Source organism: Mobula hypostoma, chromosome 16 (genome assembly GCF_963921235.1).
Source record: "Mobula hypostoma chromosome 16, sMobHyp1.1, whole genome shotgun sequence".
Classification (NCBI taxonomy): Eukaryota; Metazoa; Chordata; class Chondrichthyes; order Myliobatiformes; family Myliobatidae; genus Mobula; species Mobula hypostoma.
Genome location: NC_086112.1, coordinates 8987538 through 9014908, shown reverse-complemented (window position 1 = coordinate 9014908; position 27371 = coordinate 8987538). Strand labels below are relative to the sequence as shown.

The 27371-nt window shown below is 40.8% G+C and overlaps 1 protein-coding gene across 4 annotated transcripts in view; it reads right to left on the bottom strand.

The window, feature by feature from the left end:
• The window catches only part of ccnh (cyclin H), a 47145-nt gene extending 37466 nt beyond the window's left edge, over nucleotides 1-9679 (bottom strand). For 2 of the 4 annotated variants that reach the window (XM_063068509.1, XM_063068506.1), the window contains exons 1-3: nucleotides 9395-9630; nucleotides 3857-3999; nucleotides 854-979 (exon numbers count right to left, since the gene is read on the bottom strand). In XM_063068509.1, coding sequence (XP_062924579.1) covers nucleotides 854-979; nucleotides 3857-3973 — 243 coding nt within the window. In that variant the 5' untranslated portion in view covers nucleotides 3974-3999; nucleotides 9395-9630. The other 2 variants (XM_063068507.1, XM_063068508.1) reach the window with 2 other exon arrangements.
• Between the last annotated feature and the right edge of the window lie 17692 nt (nucleotides 9680-27371).

Sequence of the window (27371 nt, the reverse complement as noted above, 5' to 3'; positions counted from 1 at the left end):
TGTCATTCAACATGGCACATAACAAATGAATGACTCATGGGGATATAAAATAGCATATTTAATAGGATTGTATAAAGAATCAGGCAGGTTATGATTGGTTTGACTGTCAATTTATTTTAAGATAACAGATTTGCCCACCCCTGTGAATCTGACAACTAGCCAAGGTCAGCAACAAAAACTAAATGAATATCAAATGGAGTATTTCCAAAAATGTTTTTGGGCAACTGAACGTTGAACATTCACACGATTGATGGAACAACTTTCAACACATTAAACATGTGAAAATATAACTACACATTTTTTAATCAATTCTGAAGTATCATACCAAATCTGCAAAATATGCCTGTGAATAAAAAAAAGGATACGACTAAGGCCTTCTCCTTTATACTGAATATACAGTCCCAAACATAAATGTACCCTAGAATATTTGAAAAGTATAAATATGCATTAATAACCTAATTAACATACAGGGCACATAAAATACCAAAATTGAAAAATATCAGCCAATAAATTATTTCCACTGAGCAGTGATCAGTTCTGAAATCACAAGGTAGTTGGGCAAACAAAGATCACTCTCCATTCCAACAATGCACAGCAGGGAGCTATATGACAAGAGAGGCCCGAAAGTGATCACTGTATTTATAGATAACTGTTGAATCCTGATTCATTTACATGTACAAGATGGGTCCTGGGGCCAACCTTGTGAGTCTCCACTGTCCCTTGATTTGCAAAGTGTTTATTATTTTGTAAGGTAAATATATATATGAAATGCAGCAGAGTTAATAATTTATGGCTAGTTACGAGTTCATAAAATTGCTCTCAATTCTTATATAAATCTAATGCATATTCTTACCACCACAGATTTGGGCATGGCAGGTTTAAATGCAGAACAGAAATCCAGCAATCGTTTTTCATAGTATTTACGTAGTACTTTTTCTTCATGAGGTTCCAAGAAAGGCAGAGAATCATTTGGAGCAAACTGTTCATTAAGAAAAATAGTTAGATAACCATATAACAATTACAGCACGGAAACAGGCCATCTCGGCTCTTCTAGTCCGTGCCGAACTCTTACCCTATCCTAGTCCCACCGACCCGCACTCAGCCCATAACCCTCCATTCCTTTCCTGTCTTTAAATCCAATTTAACTTTAAACGACAACATAGAACCTGTCTCAACCACTTCTGCTGGAAGCTCGTTCCACACAACTACCACTCTCTGAGTAAAGTTCCCCCTCATGTTACCCCTGGACTTTTGTCCTCTAATTCTCAACCCATGCCCTCTTGTTTGAATCTTCCCCACTCTCAATGGAACAAGTCTAACCACGTCAACTCTATCAATCCCCCTCATAATTTTAAACATCTCCATCAATTCTCCCCTCAACCGTCTACGCTCCAAAGAATAAAGACCTAACTTGTTCAATCTTTCTCTGTAACTTAGGAGATGAAACCCAGGCAACACTTTAGTAAACCTGCTCTGTACTCTCTCAATTTTATTGACATCCTTCCTATAACTCGGTGACCACAACTGTACACAATACTCCAGATTTGGCCTTACCAATGCCTTATACAATTTCAACATTACATCCTAACTCCTATACTCAATGCTCTGATTAATAAAGGCCAGCAAACCAAAAGCTTTCTTCACCACCCTATCCACATGAGATTCCATCTTCAGGGAACTATGCACCATTGTTTCTAGATCCCTCTGTTCTAAAGCATTCTTTAATGCCCTACCATTTACCATGTAATGCAACCATATCCAATACAGTGAGATCCCCAGGTTCCCAACCTTTTTTATGCCATGGAGCCTTACCATTAACTGAAGGATCCATGGACTCCAGGTTAGAAACTTCTGCTAGACCAATAGGTATTGGCAATTCACTAAACTTCCAAGTTTATTAAGAAATGCAAGGTCACCACACTAACTTATTTCTACAGCACAGAATGTTTTATCTGTTAATATTATTTTGAGTTCTATGCGATATATGTACTGTGTTTTGCACCTTTGTTTAGCTCTATGCACCTTTACAGCTGAATTACAATAAACTTGAACAAACACCCCAAGATGCCTCTTAGAAGTCTAGTTCAGGATCAAAAATAAGGCACTGAGTCACAAGGAAAGTGAGAGAAAAAACATGGCAAAAGGATTAGGTTCTAAAAATAGAAAATATTTTAAGGAACAAATTCCAACCACATTTGTCGCTTTAAAAAATCTATGGAGTAAATTTAGGAATAATTACCAAGGTTGAACTAAAAGAATGCATGTATTTTGCAAGGTTATGGGATTGAAAGAGATCACAGAGTTAAGGGGATACACAGGCAGCTTAACCAGACAGAATTTGAGAGAAATGTTGGTTATTTGACAGGCAATGTACACTCTGTGGCTACTTTATTAGGTATCTCTATGTAATAAAGTTGCGACATGTTTAAGTTCATGGTTGTCTGCTGCTGCAGCCCATCCACTTCAAGGTTCAATGTGTTGTGCATTCAGAGATGCTCTTCTGCACATATTTTACATTGTGAAAATGAGCAACATCTTTTCTCACTTCAAACTACATTTGGATATTTAATTTAATTCATTCAGAGACATGGGCATTTTTCAGAATGTAATCATTTTATTATCCATCCTGAATTGTCAGTGAACAAAGAAGGCAGTCAAAAGCCAACCACATTAATGAATTCTCATGTTTTATTTTATTTATTTAGAGCTGCACCGTGACTCCCTGTATAGGCAGACTGGTTAAGGATGGGCATTGGTGTCACGACAACTCATTTGTTAAATCTCATTGTTTCCACTTCTGTGACTAGCTTTAATTTCAAATTTGTAACTTGAATTAAAACATGGTAACCTAGCCGTTAGTGTATCACGTTACAGCGTTAGAGATTGCCGACTGGGGTTCAATTACCACCACTGTCTGTACTGGGTTTGCATGTTCTCCCCATGACTGTGTGGATTTTCTCCGGGTGCCCCCGTTTCCTCCCACATTCTATAGACATACAGTTAGGGTTAATATATTGTGGGCATGCTATGTTGGCACCAGAAGCATGGCAACACTTGCGTGCTGCCCAGCAGAATCCACGCTGATTTGATTTGCTGTAAATTTATGCATTTCACTGTATATGTTGATTTAAAGTCTTCATCTTTACAATTGGTGCCTCTTAATCCAAAACCATACATCTGACTGCCAGTTGAGTAATTTAACTGCAATCCTTTAATTCCAAGCACAGATCCCAATCAGAATCAGATTTAATATCACTGGCATATGTCATGAAATTTGTTGTTTTGTGGCAGGACATAATACAACTCTATAAATTACAATAAGAATACAGTTCCTAAAAATAAATTAACTAAGAGGTGCAAAAAAAAAGGAAAAATACTGTGGTAGTGTTCAAGGAAATCAAATGGTGAAAGAAAGCTGTTCCTGAAATGTTGAATGAGTACCTTCAGGGTTCCTGTACCACCTCCTGGATGGCAGAAATGAGAAAAGGACATGATGTGGGTCCTTAATGACAGATGTCATCTCTTTGAGGCACTGTCTTTTGAAGTTGTCCTGGATCCTGAGGAAGTTAGTGCCCATGATGGAACTGACTGAGTTTACAACTTTCTGCAGGTTTGTCCAACCCAATGCAGTGCCCCCCCCACCCCCCCAATTCCTGACGGTGATGCAACCAGTTAGAATGCTCTCTACAGTACATTTGTATTGATAAAACACTGCATGTACCCAATCTAAAATCAGCCAAAACTTTTTAAATGTGTCTAAGTTCCTAAGGGAAACCCAGGACTCACTAAATTGGAAAAAGTGTTATCATATCTTAAAAATATCTGATTACTTCAGAGAACAGATTGAGTGTTTTACCTTTCCACTTGCCAGAATTTTGGACTGGAATTTCTGATTGGCTTCATTTCTCATATTTTCTAATATTTCTTCACTGTGAAAAATCCAGCATTTTTTCTGGGTACTGTTGTTAAACATTTTTGAACATCATCCAATATTTATTCCTGTAACCAAAATGAACAATGTTTTGGTAAGAAGTCAAAATTCCTAGTGCAAAATGCATCATATACATCTTAAAAACAGTAAGTCACAATAAGTGAAAGGTTACAGGAGAAGGCGGGTGAATGGGGTTGAGACAAATGAATCAGCCATGATCAAATGGTGGAGCAGACTCAATGGGCTGAATGGCTTACTTCTGCTCTATTGTGGGAGACAATCTATACATCACCTCCTTTGACACTCACTGCAATAAATCTTCAAAGGAGTAGCAAGTATTCATTTTTATCAATCTCGTACTGGTACTTCAGTTTCCACACTATTTCCCAATTTCTAGCATTAAAACTTTTCAGGTTTACACAGAACACTGAACAATCCGCCACTGTACCGTCCCCTTGGGCTATGTGCTAACCCATATAAAGCTACTCCACCCTTCTCCCCTACAATCCATAACCCTCTATTATTCTTACATCCACATGCCCAAGTCTCTTAAGTGTACCTACTGCACCCGTGTCACCACTCCCAGAACTACTATCGATAGCAATAGGAAGGTAGCACAGATGTAAAGATATTTAACATGGCCTAACTTGCATTCAACCAAATGACCATTCACTTGTTCTCAGACAAAGTACCAAGAAAAAACAAAACTACACAGCCAAAGGGCTACCATAATGAGGCCACCCGGCAATCCACTCAGTGGTCTCAATTAAGAGAGAGAAGCCCCAAGTACTTTTGACCTTTGATTTTCTGCAACCTGCTCTCTTCTCAGGAACATAACCCAGCCAATCAACAGAACTAAAGCCCATGATAAATGGAATCATTTTGGTGAATCACTTCTCTGTCTACCACTAAATCTTTATTCTTACCTGAAGTACAACAGCCAGAATTGGAAAGCCAACATTTTCACCATGATTTGCTTTCTCCATTTACAATGCCCAGGATCCTTCAAGCTTTGATTAAACAAATTTCTCATCCTATATAGCTACTTTCACTATGTACATTTATCCACACTCCTCTGGACTTGTAACCCATCACATTGCCTTCTAGTTTTATATTGCCTCTTCTCATCCTTCTGAAGAAAATATAATACCTTCTACTCCTCAGCATGAAATTTCACCTGCCACACATCTGATTCATAGGGCCTTATCACATCCTCTTAAAGTATATTAGTATCTTCACAGCTCATTGCATTTCTAAGTTTGTGTCATATGAAGATTTGGTAATCATGCACTGTGCACACAAGTCCAAGTCAATAACGTTCAGATTAAGAAAAGTAGTGATCCTAGTAGCAATCAACCAAAATCCACATGGTACACCACTCCTGATTTCTGTTATTAAGACAATTTTCTATCTATGGAACTATGCTGCGGTTTGTTCCATGGCAGGTAATTTCCATGACAAACCTGTTAGATTGGAGCTTATAAAATGCAATAGACAAATCTATTTATACAACATAATTTACAATGGCATGCAAAAGTTTGGGCACCCCTGGTCAAAATTTCTATTACAGGGAATAGCTCAGTGAGTAAAAGATGGCCTGATTTCCAAAAGGCATAAAGTTAAAGATGACACATTTCTTTAATATTTTAAGCAAGATTACTTTTTTATTTCCATCTTTTACAGTTTCAAAATAACAAAAAAGGAAAAGGGCCCAAAGAAAAAGTTTGGGCAAGTATCACAGCTTGTAAACACTTTTTGTAGCCAGCTAAGTCTTTCAATTCTTGTTTGGGGGATTTTCGCCCATTCTTCCTTGCAAAAGGCTTCTAGTTCTGTGAGATTCTTGGGCTATCTTGCATGCACTGCTCTTTTGAGACCTATCCACAGATTTTCAATGATGTTTAGGTCAGAGGACTGTGAAGGCCATGGCAAAACCTTCAGCTTGCACCTCTTGAGGTACTCCATTGTGGATTTTGAGGTGTGTTTAGGATCATTATCCTGTTTTAGAAGCCAGCCTCTTTTCATCTTCAGCTTTTTTACAAATGGTGTGATGTTTGCTTCCAGAATTTGCTGGTATTTAATTGAATTCATCCTTCCCTCTACCAGTGAAATGCTCCCCGTGCCACTGGCTGCAACACAAGCCCAAAGCATGATCAATCCACCCCCGTGCTTAACAGTTGGAGAGGTGTTCTTTTCATGAAATTCTGCACCCTTTTTTCTCCAAACATACCTTTACTCATTGCGGCCAAAAAGTTCTATTTTAACTTCATCAGTCCACAGGACTTGTTCCAAAATGCATCAGGCTTGTTTAGAAGTTCCTTTGCAAACTTCTGACGCTGAATTTTGTGCTGACAACTCAGGAAAGGTTTTCTTCTGATGACTCTTCCATGAAGGTCATATTTGTGCAGGTGTCACTGCACAGTAGAACAGTGCACCACCACTCCAGAGTCTGCTAAATCTTCCTGAAGGTCTTTTGCAGTCAAGCAGGGGTTTTGATTTGCATTTCTAGTAATCCTACAAGTTCTCTCGGAAAGTTTTCTTGGTCTTCCAGACCTCAACTTGATCTCCACCGTTCCTGTTAACTGTCATTTTTTAATTATATTATGAACTGAGGAAACGGCTACCTGAAAACGCTTTGCTATCTTATCGCCTTCTCTTGCTTTGTGGGTGTCAATTATTTTAATTTTCAGAGTGCTAGGCAGCTGCTTAGAGGCTGATGATTGTTGGAACAAGGTTTGAGGAATCAGGGTATTTATAAAGCTTTGAAATTTGCATCACCTGGCCTTTCCTAACGATGACTGTGAACAATCCATAGCCCTAACAAGCTAATTAAGGTCTGAGTCCTTGGTAAAAGTTATCTGAGAGGTCAAATCTCTTGGGGTGCCCAAACTTTTGCATGGTGCTCCTTTCCTTTTTTTCACTCTAAAATTGTACAAAACAAAAATAATACTTATCTTGCATAAAATGTTGAAAAGAATGTTTCATCTTTAACTTTATGACTTTTGGAGATCAGTTCATCTTCTACTCACTGAACTATTCACAGTAACAGAAATTCTGATCAGGGGTGCCCAAGCTTTTGCATGGCACTGTATATTTCCCTCATCTATCTTGTCAGTAACTTCATCAAACCACCATTACATTAGAAAAACATGATTTGAAATTATTATATCCATACAGGCTCCTCACAATCAATCCATGTTTGTCTGAGTGATTGTAATTATTACAAGCACATAAAATGCTGGAGGAACTCAGCAGGTCAGGCAGCATCTATGGAAAGGAATAAACAGTCGACGTTTCGGGTTGAGACTATTCTTCAGGACTGGAACGGAAGGGGCAAGATGCCAGAACAAGAAAGGTGACAGGAGGGGAAGGAGACTAGGTGGAAGGTGACAGGAGGGGAAGGAGGCTAGGTGGAAGGTGACTGGTGAAACCAGGTGGGTGGGAAAAGTAAAGGGCTTGAAGGAGGAATGTGATAGGAGAGGAAAGAGGACCATGGGAGAAAGGAAAAGAGGAGGGACACCAGGGAGAGGTGATAGGCAGGTGAGGAGTAGTAGTAGTACGGGGCCAGAGTGGGGAATAGAAGAGGGAAGGGAGAGGAAAAAAAAATCAAAGGAGAAATTGATGTCTATGCCTTCATGTTGGAGGCATTGTAGAGAGAATATGGGGTGCTGCTCCTCCATCCTGAGAGTGAATAATATTTTAGAACTCTTAACAAATTTGAACTGACTGGTCTATAAGCTACAGGGGTTACCCCACCCACGTTAACATTGTTAAGTTGTTTTCTCCTCCAGAAGCTGAATTTTACTGGCAAGGCCATACCATAACCTGTTTGCCTGAACAATTCAGAGTTAATTCATAGTTAATGGTATTTGTGAATATGTTTTCTCTTGACCATATAAGGATAGACCCATTTAAACAATCAAATGTGTATTTAGCTTCTGTCAGTTCTCATTACTAAAGCATTTTAAAAAGTAGCGGGACTATTAAATTTATTACCTGCCTTATAACTATGTAACAATTACAGCACGGAAACAGGCCATCTCGGCCCTTCTAGTCCATGCCGAACTCTTACCCTATCCTAGTCCCACTGATCTGCACTCAGCCCATAACCCTCCATTCCTTTCCTGTCCATATAGCTATCCAATTGAACTTTAAACGACAACATAGAACCTGCCTCAACCACTTCTGCTGGAAGCCCATTCCACACAGCTACCACTTGTAGGATATTTTAAAGATACAGCATGGAATAGGCCCTTCCAGTCCAGCAACCCACTGATTTGATTCTAGCCTAATCACATGAGAATTCACAATGACCAACTAACCTAGTAACCGGTGCATACATCTTTGGAAACTGAAGCACCCAGAGGAAAAAAACACACACACGCACGCACGCACGCGAAGAACATATAAACTTTCTTACAGAGGATGCCTCAACGGAACTCTGATGCCCCAAGTTGTAACAGCCTTGTGCTGCTACACAATTCAGGTTTTGGAGTTGCTAAACCAAGCTACTGCACGCTATAGTACAACCAATTTTTGAACAAGGGTGTAATGGCTGCATTTTCTAATCCCCAGGATTTGAAGGATTTATAGATCCTTCAATCTATAAATGTTTGAATGATCACCCCAATGTCTCTGCAATTTTCTCCCTTTACATTTCACCTGCTATGGACACTCCAATGAGCAGAACACAAGATGCTGCAGGGTGCTGGTTCATCCAGTTCCATTGCAGGCACAAGTCTCCAGCAAGGACAACTCCCAAAGGCACTGTCTCAAGACTGTGACATCCATCACCAAAGCCTCGTACCATCACGAAGGGGCACAGGAGGGTGAAGACCCACAGCCAACTTTTTAGGAACACCTTCTTCCCCTCCACCATCAGATTGTTGATCAGTTCATGAACTCAACCCATTCCTGTCTCGCACTACTTTTGTAACTAAAAGTAGTTTGTCTTATACTGTACTGCTGCCAGGAAACAACAAATTGCGCGACATATATCAGTGATAATAAACGTGTTTCTGATCCCCAGCAAACCCAGTTCCTCTTCAGTTAGTCCTGACGAAGGGTCTCGGCCCGAAACGTCGACTGTACCTCTTCCTATAGGCAGCATCTTTTGTGTGTGTTGCTTGAATTTCCAGCATCTGCACATTTCCTCGTGTTTGCGTCCTCCCATATGAACCAGAGCAACACACAAAACAAAATGCTGGAGCTCAGAAGCATCTTGGATGTGAGTACAGTGGATGTTTCAGGGCCCTGCAGAGCGCCATCTCATTTTTAAGAGATATTTGGAAGATATATAAATGGGAGAAGTTTAAAGAGGTATGATCCAGTGCTTATGAAAGGTCTGGGCCCGAAACTACATCGATCGGTGTCTCAACTGTTGAGTTACTTCAGCATTTCGTGTGCTAGATGTTCTGGATTCAAAGCATCTGCTGTACTCCTTGAGTTCCCGTTTGATTTACCCACATTTAAATGCAACCAGCTTGTGCGCAGCTCTCTGTATCGAGCTTCAGCCCCGACTCTTCCATTCCGAATGTACCTTCCTCCGAGACCGCGCAATGCTTTCCTCCCTGGGGCTGCGAAAACTCCCGCTCGCCTCGGGGAGGCCGGGCCTCTTCACGCAGCCCGGCGAGTCGGCGGACGGACGCCCGCCGGCCGGCACCACACACAGCGCGCCCGAACGCGAGCCCATCGCCGACACTACCAACCTGGCGCCGCCGCCCGTCCTCCCGGCCCGCTGCCCGTCGTGACGTCAGGCCAGGCTCCCGTCCAATTGGATTCTGCTCCCCCACGACTGGCCGTCCAATCCGAAGCCGTCTTCTGGAGCGCGGGGGGAGGGGGCAGGTTGAAAGAGATATCGCGAGAGCTTCTAACGTGGGTGAACAACTTCGCTCATTTCAGTGGTGAGCGCAGCCGGTGGAGTCGCTCTCAGGAAATGTAAAACTACTTGGTGCTAATGGTGGCTCGTATCCATCAACAAGATGCGTTACCGCCACCTAATGTAATGCAGTATGACAGGAGCCACGATGGGGATCAGATCCTGCCTCCCAAACCTATTTTAATTAATAGCCCACCAGCACCCTAAGCCACTTAACCGTCCCTGATTCAGGTGCCAGAATATCCTGCAACCCAGGCATTCCAGATCTACCCAAAAATTGCCTGAAGAGCTGCCTACATTCTAATGAATATCTGTGGCACACCATGATCACACATCCACTGCCTCTGGTACCTTATAAAAGTCACACCACCCATTCCCAAGTGCCAAACCCGTGTGTCCTACCTTAATCTTGCCAAGCACACACCTTCCCTCCCTTCCCAAAAGGCACCTCCACCACTCATGGTCTCGGTATTGTATTTTTATTTTTCACAAATTGTCCTCCTTGCACATTGGTTGTTTATCAATCTTTATGTACATCTTCTCATAAATTCTACTTATTTCTTTATTTTCCTGTAAATACCTGCAAGAAAATAGACCTCATGGTAGTATATATGGTAACCTATATGTACTAAGATAAATTTACTTGAGTTTGACAAAGTGCTGGAGGGACTCAGCAGATCCGGTAGCATCTGGAGTTGAAGTGGTCGACGTTTCGGATCAAGCCCCAACATCTGGTCCTGTTGTTTCCCTGTACAAATGCTGAGTTCTTCTGGCATCCACCACTACATACACATAACCTGGTCAATCAGACTATGATTGTATGGGGTGGTGTGCCCTGTGTATAAGAAATAATGTTAAATCATTAGAAAAGGATGACATAGGATCGGAGGTGTAGAGTCTCTATGGGTTGAGTTAAGAAATGGCCGAGTAAGAGGACCCTAATGGCTCTTGAACCGAAATGAGAATCAGATTTATTATCACCAGCGTGTATCGTGAAATTTATTAACTTAGCAGCAGCAATTCAATGCAATACATAATATAGAAGAAAAAAAACAAAATAATAATAATAAATAATAAGTAAATCAATTAGTATACATGTATTGAATAGATTAAAATTGTGCAAACAACAGAAATAACATATTAAAAAAGTGAGGTAGTGTCCAAGGGTTCAAGGGTTCTCTCAACTTCACTCGCCCCATCACTGAACTGTTCCCACAACCTATTGACTCACATCCAAGGACTCTTCATCTCATGTTCTCAGTATTTAATGTTTATTTATTTATTTATTTATTTTTACTTTCTTTTTGTATTTGCACAGTTTGTTTTCCTTTGCACAATGTTTGTATAATGGCCAGGTTAAGGTTTCTACTGCTATGCTGTAAGGTATTTTATTTTAGCAGTTTTCTGTAAGAACTATTGGTAGGAGTGTTTTGGCTTCGGCTAAAGATAAAGAGCCATGTTGACCAACTTAGGAGTGTTGTGTCAGACAATCGGGAGTGGGATGGCATGGAACATTCTCCAGAACTGGATGGGGAGCGATTTCAAAAGGACAGTGGTCTGTCTTTTAGCAGGAGCCGCTGAGTGGGGCGCAGGGAAGATGCCACAGAATCCTGTCCAAAGGAGAGTCCCGTTGTAAGAAGTGCTTTGTGCAGATAAGGAGGTCCTTTGTGCTCCAAGGAGGACCAGTTCGTTCGAGATGGTCTTTGAGGGAAACAACATATCCCGCTGCTACAGAAATGAGTTCCAACATTTATGTGCACATTGGATTTGTTTATTTTTTGGCCCTTTTATAATTCTTTTCTTTTTCTGTACATGGTTGTTAAGGTTGCAAATTTGGTAAATACATTTCCTTTGTAATTTTATGTTGGTGTACAATCTGTTAGTTTTCTGGTGAACAAAAACCATGTAGTATTTACACAGCATTCACTACAATCACTGTTCCTTAATCAGAACATCCCAACTTTCTTGTTTGGTTGCACCCCAAATCATACCGACCCTGGACATATATTGCTTATGAAAGGTGGTCTTCTCACCACTGAGTGACGTGGCTGTTAGCAGAGTCAGCTAACGAGCCAAGTGTGCACATGAGCCCTGTGAGAGAGTTACAGATGTCTCTACATCCTCTAGGGGACGGTTTTTCATTGATTCTATTGCATTTACTGAGAATGCTCACAAAAAATGAACCTCAGAGTTGTATATGGTGACATATGTGTTCTTTGATAATAAATTTACTTTGAACTTTGACGTGCAGTCACCCTTTTAATCAGTGCATCCTTGATTCATATTTGCTGTAGATTCCTTGAATTCCCACAGCAAGCGGGGTAAGAAAGGATATTTAAAATGTACAGAAAATGATAAGCAATGCTATTGCAAAAACAACCCAAGGGAACATACAGTTCTTACCAGTAAATGTGATCATTATCCATAGTAAATTCCAGTTGAATTTCGGCATCATCTGCCTCTCCTGTACCCTGTGCTGGTGAACATTAATGACAAAAGACTGGAATAACTTGGGTTTTATAATACAACAGTGGTGAGGATGAAATAGGAGCTGGATTAAACCATTTGGCCCTTTGAGCCTGCTCCAACAATCAGTACAATCATGGCTCATCATCTAAATTCAGAATACTCTTCCAGCTTTCTTCCCATATCCCTTGATACTCTGAGCTGCAAAAACAATAACTCCTTAAATATATGTAATGATTTGTCTTGTAGCAGGTCCAGATGAAGAGTCAGATGCTGACTCTTTATTTTTCTTCATAGATGCTGCCTGATGCACTGAATTTCTCCAGCATTTTGTTTGTGGTCTATGGGAGAAGTCATTTCACGTCCTCACGATTCTAAATGGCTTACCTCATATCCTTAGGCTGTGACCTCTAGGCTCACTGCTATTGGGAACACTCTTTCTGCATCTGTCCAGTCTTGGCAAAATTTTAACAACACTCTACAATGATGCCAATCTTAATTGCTACATAACTGACAAATTAAATTAGCTGGTTTCTCCAAATGAGAGATATTCCCTTTATTATACCCATCCATCCCTCAACTTCTCCATTGCCTCAAACTAATTTATTTTCCCATTTTCTCAGTTCAGATAAAGGATTCTGGACATGAAACATCAAGTACAATGTTTTTCTTTCCAGAGATGCTGCCTGACTTGGTGAGTGTTTACAGAGGTTTCTACGTTTGTTTTTTTTTTGTTAAGTTTTTGTAGGTTTTTATGAAATCTCCTTCTTTCTTCTGAACTCTAATGAATATGCCTAATTGACACACAGATGCTCTTTCTTTCTCTCCTTCTCTCAATCTATCTTTCTCTTATCTATCACTCTCTCTCTCTCTCTCTCTCTCTCTCCCCCCTCTCCTTTTCTCCCTCTCAATCTCTACCTGTATCTCTCTGTCAGTCCTACAATTATAGGAATCAAAGCAGTACTTACGTTGAGAAATCTTTTTGCCCTATTATTTTTGTGGCAAAGGACAGCTCCTATATAAAGTAATTAAAACAGCATGAACCCAAGCAAGTGTTGATTAAAACAGCTAAGGCAATCCCCCACAAAACATTGTTTCTGTGCAGAACATTTCTGTCATTATTCAAGCCCAATGATCTAAAATAAATAGCTCCCATTCCAAGGAAATTATGCAAATTACAACCAACTTCACATTTATTACTACTTCCTTAGTCCCATTTACTATGTTTAGAAAAACTGTAGGGTTGTGTCACCTGCTGCATGGTTATCTTGAACTCATTTTAAAGATTTCTTTGAGATTCTTCAGTCCTTGAAGTATTGCAGGAGGTGCAGGTTTTTCAGACTTCAGCAGGACAAAAAAATGAAGCCATAATCATCTCACACCACCATGGCTACCAATGTTCTGTTTGGGGGAGTAATTTGGGTATTTAATTTGATCCATTTTGCATCCATTTGTAGCCATTATTTTAGCATCAAATGAGATAAATGATTAAGAGATACTGTCCTTTTTTTAACCCAAACAATGCTTGATGATCTGGACCTCAAACCTGGCACAAAACCTGTGGTCTGCCAGACAGTATTGATTCCAGCTTCCTATATGCTAATAACACTTGGGTTCCCTCCACAGACACCTCCAGGTAACCAAGTGACATCACCTGTGGTTCTATGCATTTAAGGTAGGGGATTGAAACAACGTAAGAGTCCTCTCCAAGCCAACATCTCCAAAACTGAGATTTAATTATGCTCACTATCTTCTGCTGTGGAGGTCACGCCAACACATCTGACACTACACTTCAGAAGGGGAAACTGAGATTTGTGACAGGAAGAAATTATCAGTTAAAAGGAAAGAAAAGAAAATAAAACTTTACAAATGTTTGCAAAGTTTTTGTGAAGAACTGCAACATTCCTGGGAGTCTCTGACCTATGACAGCTCAAATTAACAAGAATGTAACGCTGAGGCTTTATAAGGAATTAGTCATACCACACTTGGAGTATTGCCAGCAGTTTTGGGACCCTTATCTGAGAAAAGATGTGGTGGCATTAGAGACAGTCCGGAGGAGCTTCACAAGAATGATTCTGAGAGTCAAAGGGTTATTGTATAAGGAGCATTTGATGGGTCTGGCCCTGTACTCACTAGAGTTTAGAAGAATGAGGGGGAATCTCATTGAAACATGTCGAATATTGAAAGGCCTAGATTGAGTAGAATCGGAGAGGATGTTTTTAATAGTGGGAAAGTCTAGGACCAGAATGTAAGGGCACTGGAGAAGGGACCCAATCGCAGAACAAGTACTGTGCACACTGTAGTATTTATTGAGTAACAAATCCAGAGGGGCAACAAAGTCAGTGTCAAAGTTCAGGCAGAGATCAAAAAATCCAGAGAAATCCAAAAATCAGAATCAGGAAACAGGTGGAGTCAAAAACCAGAACAATCAAGATAAAGAGGCAAAATCAGGGTCAACAAACAGGCAGGATTAACACTCAGAAGGACAGAGTTTAGATATGAATGCTGGAAAGGTCAGGAAAACTCACTGACACAATCTGGCAAAACACAGGTGAAAGCACAGGACTAAAATACACTGAGCAATATACAGAGAGGCAGATGATAGGTGGAGCACAATGAGACACAGGTGGCAGCAATACAGGTAATAATGGGAAACAGGTGGGGGGCGAAGTACTCAGTGACACAGGGACCGGAGTAGAGCAGGGGTGGAGACAGGAGCACATGCGGTATGAAAACAAACAAGAGCACATGGCAATACAAAAGCACAGAATGACGGCTGCAGGGGAAACACACAAAAAGACAGAGTTCAACTGGAGCTACTGACACAGGAGGCATGGCCTTAGAACAGAGGAATTTCCCATCAGAACAGAGATAAGGAGGAATTTCTTTGGCTAGAGGGTGGTAAATCTGTGGAATTCATTGCTACAGACCATTGTGGAGGACAAGTCATTGGGTATATTTAAAGCAGAGGTTGATAGGTACTTAATTAGTAAGAGCATCAAAGGTTACAGAGTGAAGGCAGGAAAATGGGTTTGAGAAGGAAAAAAAAAATTAGCCATGATGGAATGGCAGAGCAGACTCAATGGGACAAATGTGCTAATTCTGCTTCCATGCCGTCTGGTCTTCATGGACAATTAAAGATAGCAGTAAATACTTCAAATCTGTGTGCCTTGAGCACACAGATATCCAGCAGAAATGACAGGGTTTGTCCATCACAAACAAATTATCAACCAGTCTGTGGCAGAGTCTATGTGTCCCAGGCAGTATCATGAAAGCAACAATTTCTTTTGAACTTCCATTCTGCTACCCTTGTGTGCCTAATCAGGATTTCTTCAAACTTCTCCAAAGCTAGGTTAGAGCAAATTAGTGAGAATTTATTCCCAAGCATTCAGTTATGAAAAAGATATTTTGCACTGCTCTATTTCACTAATACAAGCTCCGCTTGTTTCTTTGGCAAACTGATATATACTTACAACTCCAGACAAATAGATAAAAGAATCAATTAGACTGATAGTAAGAAAGAAACCTCTGCAGCTCAGATGTGTCATGGACTTCTGACATTTATCAGTGTAGGGTGATGATGTCATTACAAAGACAGTATCAGCATACACGGTAAAGAATAATGGAATACTGTTAGATGTTCCTTCATCAGATTTGTATTATTTATTCATGCTTCCTTGAAGTCAAAACTCACTTCACACATTTCTACACTGTGCAATGTTTATACACACCCAACTTCAAAAGCTTTTGTTCCATAGATTTTGAACGTTTGTGATTGTTCGGCGACAGAATTAACATGAAAGCTCTGAAAAATCACACATTGGTGTAGAACAGGGTAATTAGCGCTTGCCCAGCGATAATTATTATGTTTTGTAATTCCGAAACGAATTAAGAGAAAACCACAGGAGCCGGGGAATAACTTATATTTAGTTCGGTGCGCTGCACACTTATAGAAACATAGAAACATAGAAACATAGAAAATAGGTGCAGGAGTAGGCCATTCGGCCCTTCGAGCCTGCACCGCCATTTATTATGATCATGGCTGATCATCCAACTCAGAACCCAGCCACCCAGCTTTGTGTCATCCGCAAACTTGGAGATGCTGCATTTAATTCCCTCATCCAAGTCATTATATAACATGGTGGCATAATGCTGTGTGCCATTTGCATACTTCTTACATATAACCCATAATAAATTATGTAAACAAAGAATGCGTAATCAAACATTATACTTACAATACTATTAAAATATTAAGTACACCACTCTTCTTCCTGCTTGGCTATAAACTTCAATATAGAAAATACCTCAACTCAAATATGCAATGTATTGCTCTCTAGTAATATACATGTATATGTACATATATAAAATATATCATATAATACAACTATTATGTAAACATACACAGCACAATAAATTTTTAAATTGTCCCATTCACACCTAAAGATTTCTTACTCTTGTGGGGTAACGTCTTTCCTGACCAGTGGCGAGGCCATTCTGCTTGGTAGGTGAGACTTGTGGCTGTGAAACAATCCCAGGTTCATGGTGGCTGTAGGAGTTGATTCTGGTACTATAGAAAGTCGTTCTGACAGCTCTGAACACCTATCTTCTGGATGCCTTGACATCCTGAACAGTGTATGGTAAGCTGCTCGATCTGTCAATCTATCCCCAGGCCACTAGACAAATTTTGAGCTAACACTTTCATTTTGACCCATATAGGTTGCCAGCATGTAACTCTGCCATCACTTTAGATCTCAACTTGGATGGTACAACAACTCTCAATCCTCACATAAGGCAACCCTCATCAAGGGTAGTGTGAGCACGTGGCCAAGTGGTTAAGACATTGGACTAGCTACCTGAAGGTCGTGAGTTCGAGCCCCAGCTGAGGGAATGTATTGTGTCCTTGAGCAAGGCACTTAATCAGAGATTGCTCTGCGATGACACTGGTGCCAAGCTGTATGAGTCCTAATGCCCTTCCCTTGGACAACATCAGTGTCGTGGAGAGGGGAGACATGCAGGATGGGCAACTGCTGGTCTTCCATACAACCTTGCCCAGGCCTGCGCCCTGGAGAGTGAAGACTTTCCAGGTGCAGATCCATGGTCTCGCAAGACTAATGGATGCCATCAAGGGTAAGTTCATCATAGCACAGGTAAAAATGGAGGAACTGGAATTTCTGCTGCAGAATCCTGCCACGTAGACCTGAGACACTGCGGGCTCTTTTCTGGTTTCCCTCTGGATCATCTCTGCTGTAATAGGGAGAGTTTCAATTTGCACGAGGAGTTTCCTCTTCTGTAAATTTTTCAGCAATTTCCTCTTCCAAGGATAAACAAGACATTCAACCAGCATTTCTATGATTAGCTGTCTTCTTGAACTTGATCTTGTAATTGTGTCCTCCAAGAAACAGCCCATCTCTGCATTTGTGCTGCTGCTGTCAGTGGAACCCCTTGTGTGGTTGATGATCAGTAATGAGAGTAAACACTCTCCTATACTGGTACTAGTTGAAACGTTTTACACTCCAAACCAGACTCAAGGCCTCTCTTTCATTCTGTGCGTAATTTTTCTCAACAGTGATAGGGAACATGATGCAAAAGGTATGGAGCGTTCACTTCTATTACTCATAGCATGTGACTGCATAAGGCAAGGCATTCACTGAACGATGTGAATCATAATGTGTGAGTACAGTGCCTGATATCACTATTTACTTTGCCTTTTTGAAAGCCACCCTACACAGCTTTGTCCATTGCCATTTCTTCCCAATCGGTAGTACTGAGTTCAGGGAGTAGAGCGCAGCAGCCAGGTTTGACAGGAACCTGCAATAGTAATTGACAAATCCTAAAAAGTACCACAACTGTGTCACATCCTTTGGCCTTGGGGCATCCACCACTCCATCATTCCCGACTGCAATTCAATTGTACCTCTGTCTGCTGTTTCCATTGATACAGCGATTTCGACTGCTCTTTTAAATGTGAGTTGTGCTTCAATTTGGACTGATTTTTGAATGCTTTCTTGTAAGATTCCACAAACTAAACAGTCTCTCAGTGCATCATTAAGCCCATCACTGAACTAGCAATGCTCAGACAATTTCTTCAATTCAGCCATGTAAGCTGAGTGGACTCCCCTTCCTTTTGAGTTGACTCATAAAATCGAAGGCATTCTGTAATCAACAATAGTTTTGGTTCTAAATGTTCCTGCATTATATTCATTATAGCTGGTTTAGGTGGAGCAGTCAAACTTTTAAGCATTCTGTGCTTAAAAGCATTTTATGCTTCCCCACCCACTGAACTCAGCAAAACTGGCAATTGTTTTTCATTGGCTATTTCATTTGCTTCAAAATACTGCTCAATTCATTTAGAGTATGTCCCCAGTTATCTCTTATGCAATCAAGCATGTCTATCTTTCTGATGTAGCCAGCCATTTCTGTACATATATGTATTTATTATCACCCGGTACTCACTGTTTATGAACCTGTGAATTTTGTCTGTTTTTTACCTTATTTTTAACTTGATTGTCTTTGTGAGCTTCTGAAGAAACATGTGCTGTGCATTTTTTTTACTCGAACATCTTTCTCCCCTGTCAAAGAAGAAACATGTTGTGCTTCAACAGGTAGGCAGTTGTCTTGGGTTCGTTTTAAAAGTTATTTTTCAGCACTGTTATGTTTTGTAACTCCAAAATTAACTGAAAGAAAAGCACAAGAGCTAGAGATAACTCGTGTATGTTTAGTTTTACTTAAATGAGGAGTGAGTGTGTGTGTGTGTATATATATATATAAATATACATACACACATACATACATATATACAAACATTTATATATTTACAGTATTACTCAAATATTAAAATGCATCCTGTAAATTATATTTAATATGAAACCAATATTGAAGCGATTATTTAATGTTACATTTTCAAAGGGAATGTTTAATTTTAAAACCCAATAAATGACAAACTGGAAACAACAGGAATTCTGCAGATGCTGGAAATTCAAGCAACACACATCAAAGTTGCTGGTGAACGCAGCAGGCCAGGCAGCATCTCTAGGAAGAGGTACAGTCGACATTTCAGGCCGAGACCCTTCGTCAGGACTAACTGAAGGAAGAGTTAGTAAGAGATTTGAAAGTGGGAGGGGGAGGGGGAGATCCAAAATGATAGGAGAAGACAGCAGGGGGAGGGATGGAGCCAAGAGCTGGACAGGTGAAAGGGATACGAGAGGATCATGGGTCAGGAGGTCCGGGAAGAAAGACAAGGGGGGGGGGACCCAGAGGATGGGCAAGGGGTATAGTCAGAGGGGCAGAGGGAGAAAAGGGAGAGTGAGAGAAAGAATGTGTGTATAAAAATAAATAACAGATGGGGTGCGAGGGGGAGGTTGGGCATTAGCGGAAGTTAGAGAAGTCAATGAATGTCTTAATACTTTAGAAAAAATTACTTAGAATAACAATATTATTTATGGCATCGAAGTAGAAGAAAATCCAAAAAGAACAAACTTTGAATCACACGTTAGATATTCTGAGCGATTGCAAAAAACTTGGTCAAAGACCAATAGCTTTGAAAAGAAATTTTGAAGGAAAAAGATATATGTTGAGTATTTAACAAATATTGGCCCTATCCCCTATAAATTTCCATTACTAACTCAGATCAAAAAACCAAACATTGTCTCGCACAGTACTGTAAACACTTCGAAACTCCTTTTCCCCCTCTTGAATACACTCAGTGGCCACTTTATTAAGTACACCAGTACACCTGTTCACTAATGCAAATATCTAATCAGCCAATGACGTGGCAGCACCTCAATGCATAAAGGCAGTAGACATGGTCAAGATGTCCAGATGTTGTTCAGAGCAAACGTAAGAATGGGGAAGAACTTTGACTGTGGAATGATTGTTCGTGTTTGACTGTCTCAGAAACCGCTGATCTCCTGGGATTTTCACCCATAATAGTCTCAGTAGTTTACAGAGAATGATGCAAGAAACAAAAAAGCATGCAGTGAGCAGCTGTTCTGTGGGTGAAAACCCCTTAAGAGAGGACATGGAGAATGGCCAGACTTGTTCAAGCTGACAGGAATGTGACAGTAACTCAAATAACCACACACTGCAACAGTGGTGTGCAGAAGAGCACCTCTGAACACACAAAACGTCAAACCTTGAGTGAATGGGCTATAGCAGCAGAAGACCATGGCCATATGCTCAGAGGTCAACTTATTAGGTACTGAAGGTATGTAGTACAGTAGCTAATGAGTGTTTATTTGTATGATGAGTGGTGGTAGGGAACTAAACTGCAAATGGGAACAGAGTCCTCAAAGAATATCCTCATCCTTGAATTGAATGTTCTGATAACAACCTGGATCTGATGTTAACATGGAAGGGTGGACACTGGTGAAGTAGATGAATGCAGATGGTGGGAAGTCACTGTCCTAATGAGGTGGGTGTCCATGCATCGGCCTCCCCATGTTAGATAAAGTCACTCACAGGCATCCTGCATTAAGGGAATCCACCACATCATCCCAGATTAACCCCTTGGAACATGGTTATTATTTATTGTAATGCCTGCACTGTTTTGTGCACTTTATGCAGTCCTGGGTAGCTCTGTAGATGTGTAGTTTTGTGTTGTTTTTTTACGTAGTTCAGTGTAGTTTTTGTATTGTTCATGTAGCACCATGATCCTGAAAAACGTTGTTTTTTCTGTGTACTGCACCAGCAGTTATGGTCGAAATGACAATAAGAAGTGACTTACTTGACTTGACTTGAGCTCCACCCTGGAGACCACAGACCTATCGGTTAATGGTAGGGCTCCAACAGCATAAAAAATGGCTGGGAACCCCTGCCTTAGAACATCATGCTCAACTCGAGCAATGGCACTACTACGTATGAGCAGTATGTGTGTGTGTGTGTGTGTGTGTGTGTGTGTGTGTGTGTGAAAAACAAGGCTGAAACACTTGCAATCACGTTCATCCAGAATGACGAAGAGTAGATCTATCTCGGCATCCTCCTGATATCCATAAGATTACAGAGGCCAGTCTTTACTCATTTCAAGTTGTTCCACCAAAATTCAAGAAATGTTTGAGAAAATATTGGAATGCTACAACATGTACTGATGGAGAATAATGTGTTGTTCTTGAAGCTTACATTGGACTTTGCTATAGTAGTGCATAAGGCCACAAATCACATTGGGAATGGGACGGAGAATTTAAGCGCCCCTGCAGACTGAACGGGGATATCTCACAACGTGGTCACTTATCTTGTTTGGTTACTCCAGTGTACACTGTGAGCACTGAATGCAGTGGACTCAAATGGAAGAAGTGCTTCACCTGGAAAGACAGTTCAGTGGAACAGGAAAAAGGGATCTATCTTAAGATCAAATGGCTTAAAATAGGAGGTAGTTCTTGGAGGTGGAAAGGAGTCACAAAAGGTATGGTTCCTTTGGAATGCTGAAAGGAGAGAGGAAGAGACGATGACCCAATTTACATCAGTGGTGCGCAAGTGGAACCGGTCAAAAGCTTTAAGTTCCTCAGGGTCAATATCACAAATGACCTGACTTGGTCCAACCAAGCAGAGTTCACTGCCAAGAAGAACCTCCAGTGCCTTTGCTTCCTGAGAAAACTAAAGAAATTTAGCCTGTTCCCTAAAATCCTCACTCATTTTTATTGATGCACCGTAGAAAGCATTCTTCTAGAGTGCATCACGACCTGGTATGGAAGTTGTCCTGTCCAAGACCGGAAAAAGCTGCAGAAGATCGTGAACATGGCGCAGCACATCACACAAACCAATCTTCCGTCCTTGGATTCACTTTACACCGCACGCTGTCAGAGCAGTGCTGCCAGGATAATCAAGGACACGACCCACCCAGCCAACAGACTTTTTGTCCCCCTTCCCTCCGGGAGAAGGCTCAGGAGCTTGAAGACTCGTACGGCCAGATTTGGGAACAGCTTCTTTCCAACTGTGATAAGACTGCTGAACGGATCCTGACCCGGATCTGGGCTGTACCCTCCAAATATCCGGACCTGCATCTCGGTTTTTTTGTACCACCTTAATTTCCATTTTTCTAATTTTTCTGTTTATGATTTATAATTTAAATTTTTAATATTTACTATCAATTTGTAATCCAGGGAGCGGGAAGCACAGAATTAAATATCGCTATGATGATTGTACATTCTAGTATCAATTTTTTGGCAACAATAAAGTATAAAGTATGTGTCTTGTGGTGGAATCTCATTGAGGACAGCAGAAATTGCGAAGAACGAGTTATTGAATACAGAGAAAAGTGGGGTGGAATATGAAGAGTCAGGGAACCTTAGCCTTGTTCTCTTTGGGAGGAAAGCAAGTAAGAGCAGAGGTACAGGTAATAAACAAGAAGCAGTCAAGAGCTTGATGAACTATGGCATGGTTCATATGAAGGGGAAGAATTCTCTGAATCACCTATATGGAAAACATCATCAATAACAGGGAAGGTGGAATCCTTCTTCTTAAGCCCACCACCCCTACTGGGGCATACCCCACCTACAGCAGCTCACCAGAGTCTTCCATCCTGGGCTAGTCTTCCAAGTTTTCCCAGGTGCAAACCCATCTTCTTGGTGTATCCTTCCTCTCCCAGGGATGAGGTCTTTGGAGTTTCTGTTGGAGTTTCTCTAGCTCTGGGTTTTTATGGAATGGGGTTGCTAGCTTCATACCCAACCCTCCTCCTGTAGCAGCCAGGCTTGGAACCATCTAGAGTGGGGCTGATGGTGGAATTGAAAGAATAGGATAATGCTGCTGCAAGAGAGAGGACAAGAGGCAGATAGCTGAGGGAGTTTGTTGCCTTGTAATGGATGTTTGTCACTTAGTTATCTCCTGAGATGGAGATAGAGAGATCAAGGAATGGAAGGGAAGAATTAGAAAGGGTCCGTATCAATAAGAACAGGGTAGGAATTGGAAGCAGCATTAAATCATGACCTGATAAGTGACAAAAAATACCATATCAAGAAAGAGTCTGTCAAAACACATAGATGCCTTCATGTTCAATGGTGTTACCTGTCACTATGTGCGTCGACAAATGACTGAACCCAGGTGCTGAGGAACGACAGACTCCCTTGCAGAGACAGAAATAAGAATTTATTCATATCAATTCCAACAAAACATCAGCGGCTCCACCAAGTGACACAGTGGCACGAAACATTTTCAAAACACGAGGGCCCCATAATAAGCGTGAATCGAGAGTTCACTTTAAATAATCACAGTACGCAGAAAACCTGCGTCAGTCAAAACAAACCTGACAAGGTTAAACAGAAAGCACAAGGGCTAAAACAACAAATAGCACATACAGGTGCATGACAGGGCCTTACCATTACCAAGTCCTCCACATTCATCTGGGACCAGAGGGCAAAACCTCAGAATACAAGGACCTCCCTTCAGAACAGAGTTGAGGAGGAATTGCTTGAGCCAGATGGTGGTGAATCAGTGGAATTCATTGCCACGGATGGCTGCGGAGTCCAAGTCATTGAATATATTTAAAGTAGGGTTTATAGATTAGTCAGGGCATCTAGGGTTATGGCAAGGAGGCAGAAGTATGGGGTTGAGAGGGATAATAAATCGATTATGATGGAATGGTGGAGCAAACCTGATAGGCCAAATGGCCTAATTCCACTCGTATGCCTTATAGTCTTATGGAAACTCAACAGGATCAGATATATAAATGGCCTGACTGACGAGATCAAGTGAGAAGGTCAGTATCATTCAGACACCCCAAAGTCTTTTATCTGCCTACATGCTTTACAACTGTGATGGAATACTTTGCATGTCGGTGGATGAAACTTGAGTCTATCCATAACAAAACAGTTAATGTGTTTGACTCACCATCTACCTGAACATTCATTCACTTCACATTGGCACAACATGGCTGCAGGTTCTATCATCCACACAATGCTCTAAGTTACATACCTAGGTGCCTCTAAATACATCCATAATGAAGAATAATGGTGGAAGGTTCAAGGGAACATCACTGGGGGCTGATCCCTTTCAAGCCAGAAGATTTTGCTGAGATGAAAATGTATAATCTTTCCTTCTCTGTTATTGGCTTTAAGTCATAGTACAATCTATCCAATGGCATTGTGGGAAAACCCACACACAGCAAGGATAGTTATGGATACAGAAGGCTACTCACCATCACCTTCTCAAGGACAATTAGCAATGAACAATAAATGCAGGCCTTTCCTGTGATGCTACATCCAGAAATCAAGGAATAACAATGCAATAGAATGGTTTGTTGATGCTGGAGCTCAGGAAAATGAGGGGAGATTTGATTGAGGTATACAAAATTAGGACTGGGTATAGATAGTGTTAAATGCAAGCAGAATTTTGCCACTGAGGTTTGGTGAGATTACAACATTTAAGAAAAATTTGCTTAGGTACATGGATGGGAGAGTCTTGGAGAGCTGTGCAAGTTGATGGGACCAGGGAGAATAAGAGCTTGGTGGGTGGCGGGGCGGAGATACATCTCTACCAAAGGAGGTGTAAGGCAATCCTTCCCTCCGTTAGCCTGCAGGTCACCTTTCGGCAAGGTGTAGCACCTGCTTAGCCCCCGATCAGCATCAAGTGAAGCCATGGGAGCAAGTGATGGATGGTTGTATGAGCAGCCAGTGCAGATCACAAGTCCTGGTTATGCACCCACTGACACCAGGCAGACAATCCCTGAAGAGTATTAATGAGCTGGGGTCTCTTCTCTTGCAAAGACACTGCCCCAGAAGAAGGCAAAGGCAAACTACTTCTGTTGAAAAATTTGCCAAGAACAATCGTGATTGTGGATAGACCATGAACACCTACGTCATATGACATGACACATAATGATGATGATGACGGACTAGATGGGACGAGTGACCTGCTTCTGTGCCGTAGTTCTCTATGACCCTTGCATTTTGACATTTCTTCAATAAAATGTATTAGTGAATCAATTACATTTGATGACAATCTGATGGGTGTATCATATTGTTTCATAGACTCTTTCATATTCTGAAACTGACTTAATTTAATTGGAACTCACTGTTACCACAGTATTATAATTATTCCTCAACATAAATATAATATTGCAATATTAATGTTAAAATTATATTTTTTCCTGATTTAAAGAAACAACTACTTTGTTTCTTCGTCATGCTGGAGCCTATCTTTTCTTCGTGAGTAACACTTGATGCTCAAATGCTTTTGATTAGTTTGCTTTGCATTTCTGTGCTTGTCAAGAAATGTGTACAATTTTTAAAATCCTTGTTTTTCTTTCTCATTATCACTACTTCCCCTGTATATTTCACAGGCAGAAAGAAAGAACTAAGTTAGAGTTCATGGTCATACAGACACATTAAGTAAATGAGAAAGGGACAACTGAACCTTATCCATTATCCAGATTGCAAAATTTCTATCTCTTCTTTTTGTCCATTCTATAACCGTTTCTTCGATTTCCCTACTCACATAAACATCACTCTCCTTCACATTCACACGTGATACAGAATTATGTAAATTAGTTTATTTTATTGTAGCATCTACACTTCCCAGAATGAAACCACTTAGTAGAGTATCATATTAATCACAATATTTTTAAGTGGTCTCCCTAAGTAGGCTATAGGTAGGAAAAATATTTTTAGTATATATGTGGCTATTTGATATTTATAATGTATTAACATTTCAGAGGCCTTTCCTAATCAATTTATATGGATACATTGATTTATTTTCATTGTTTTTATTCATTTTAATTTATTGAGATACATCATGGAATAGGCCCTTCTGGTCCTAGTCTGGCAATGCCCCGACTTAATCCTAGTCTAATCACAGGATAATTTACAATGACCAATTAACCTACTAAATGTTACATTTTAGGACTGTGGGTGGAACGGAGCACCCAGGGAAACCCCACGGTCACGAGGAGAATGTATAAACTCCTTACAGGCAGCAGCGGGAATTGAACCCTGGTCGCCTGTACTGTAAAGTGCTGTGCTAACCACTACGCTACATATCTGTGCTGTCCTCACTTTTGTGGAAAACTATATATATATGTTGTAACTGGGTTACTTGTCTGGACACGCCCATCTGCTGACTGCTCCTGTGGCTCCTCCCACAGAATCCTGTATAAATGTGTTTCGCCTTGCCCTTCCCCCTCAGTCCAGGGGCAGACACTCAGCATGGACGTTGGTCCATTTACAGTTAATAAAAGCCTTTCAGTATTTACTCTACTTCCAGTCTTTTGGAGTCATTGATAGTGCATCAACTTTATTAATTTATTTTTATTTATTGAGATACAGCGTGGAATAGGCCTTTCCAGGCATTCAAACCACGCCAGCCAATCCCCGGAGTTAGCCCTAGCCTAATCACGTGTCAATTTACAATGACTTACCCTATACATCTTTGGACCGTGAGAGGAAACTGGAGGACCTGAAGGAAACCCATGTAGTCACGAGGAGAATTTCTAATGGTATTGAAAAGTATAGCTTTTTGAGGTTAAGTTATACTTTATACTTTATTGTCGCCAAACAATTGATACTAGAATGTACAATCATCATAGCGATATTTGATTCTGCGCTTCCCGCTCCCTGGATTACAAATCGATAGTAAATATTAAAAATTTAAATTATAAATCATAAATAGAAAATAGAAAAATGGAAAGTAAGGTAGTGCAAAAAAACTGAGAGGCAGGTCCGGATATTTGGAGGGTACGGCCCAGATCCGGGTCAGGATCCGTTCAGCAGTCTTATCACAGTTGGAAAGAAGCTGTTCCCAAATCTGGCCATACGAGTCTTCAAGCTCCTGAGCCTTCTCCTGGAGGGAAGAGGGATGAAAAGTGTATTGGCTGGGTGGGTCGTGACCTTGATTATCCTGGCAGCACTGCTCTAACAGCGTGCGGTGTAAAGTGAGTCCAAGGACGGAAGATTGGTTTGTGTAATGTGCTGCGTCGTGTTCACGATCTTCTGCAGCTTCTTCCGGTCTTGGACAGGACAACTTCCATACCAGGTTGTGATGCACCCTAGAAGAATGCTTTCTATGGCGCATCTATAAAAATTAGTGAGGGTCCTAGGGGACAGGCCAAATTTCTTTAGTTTTCTCAGGACTAAGTTACAAAGTTGTGAATCTGCAATAATTTGTAGATTCCTTCCTG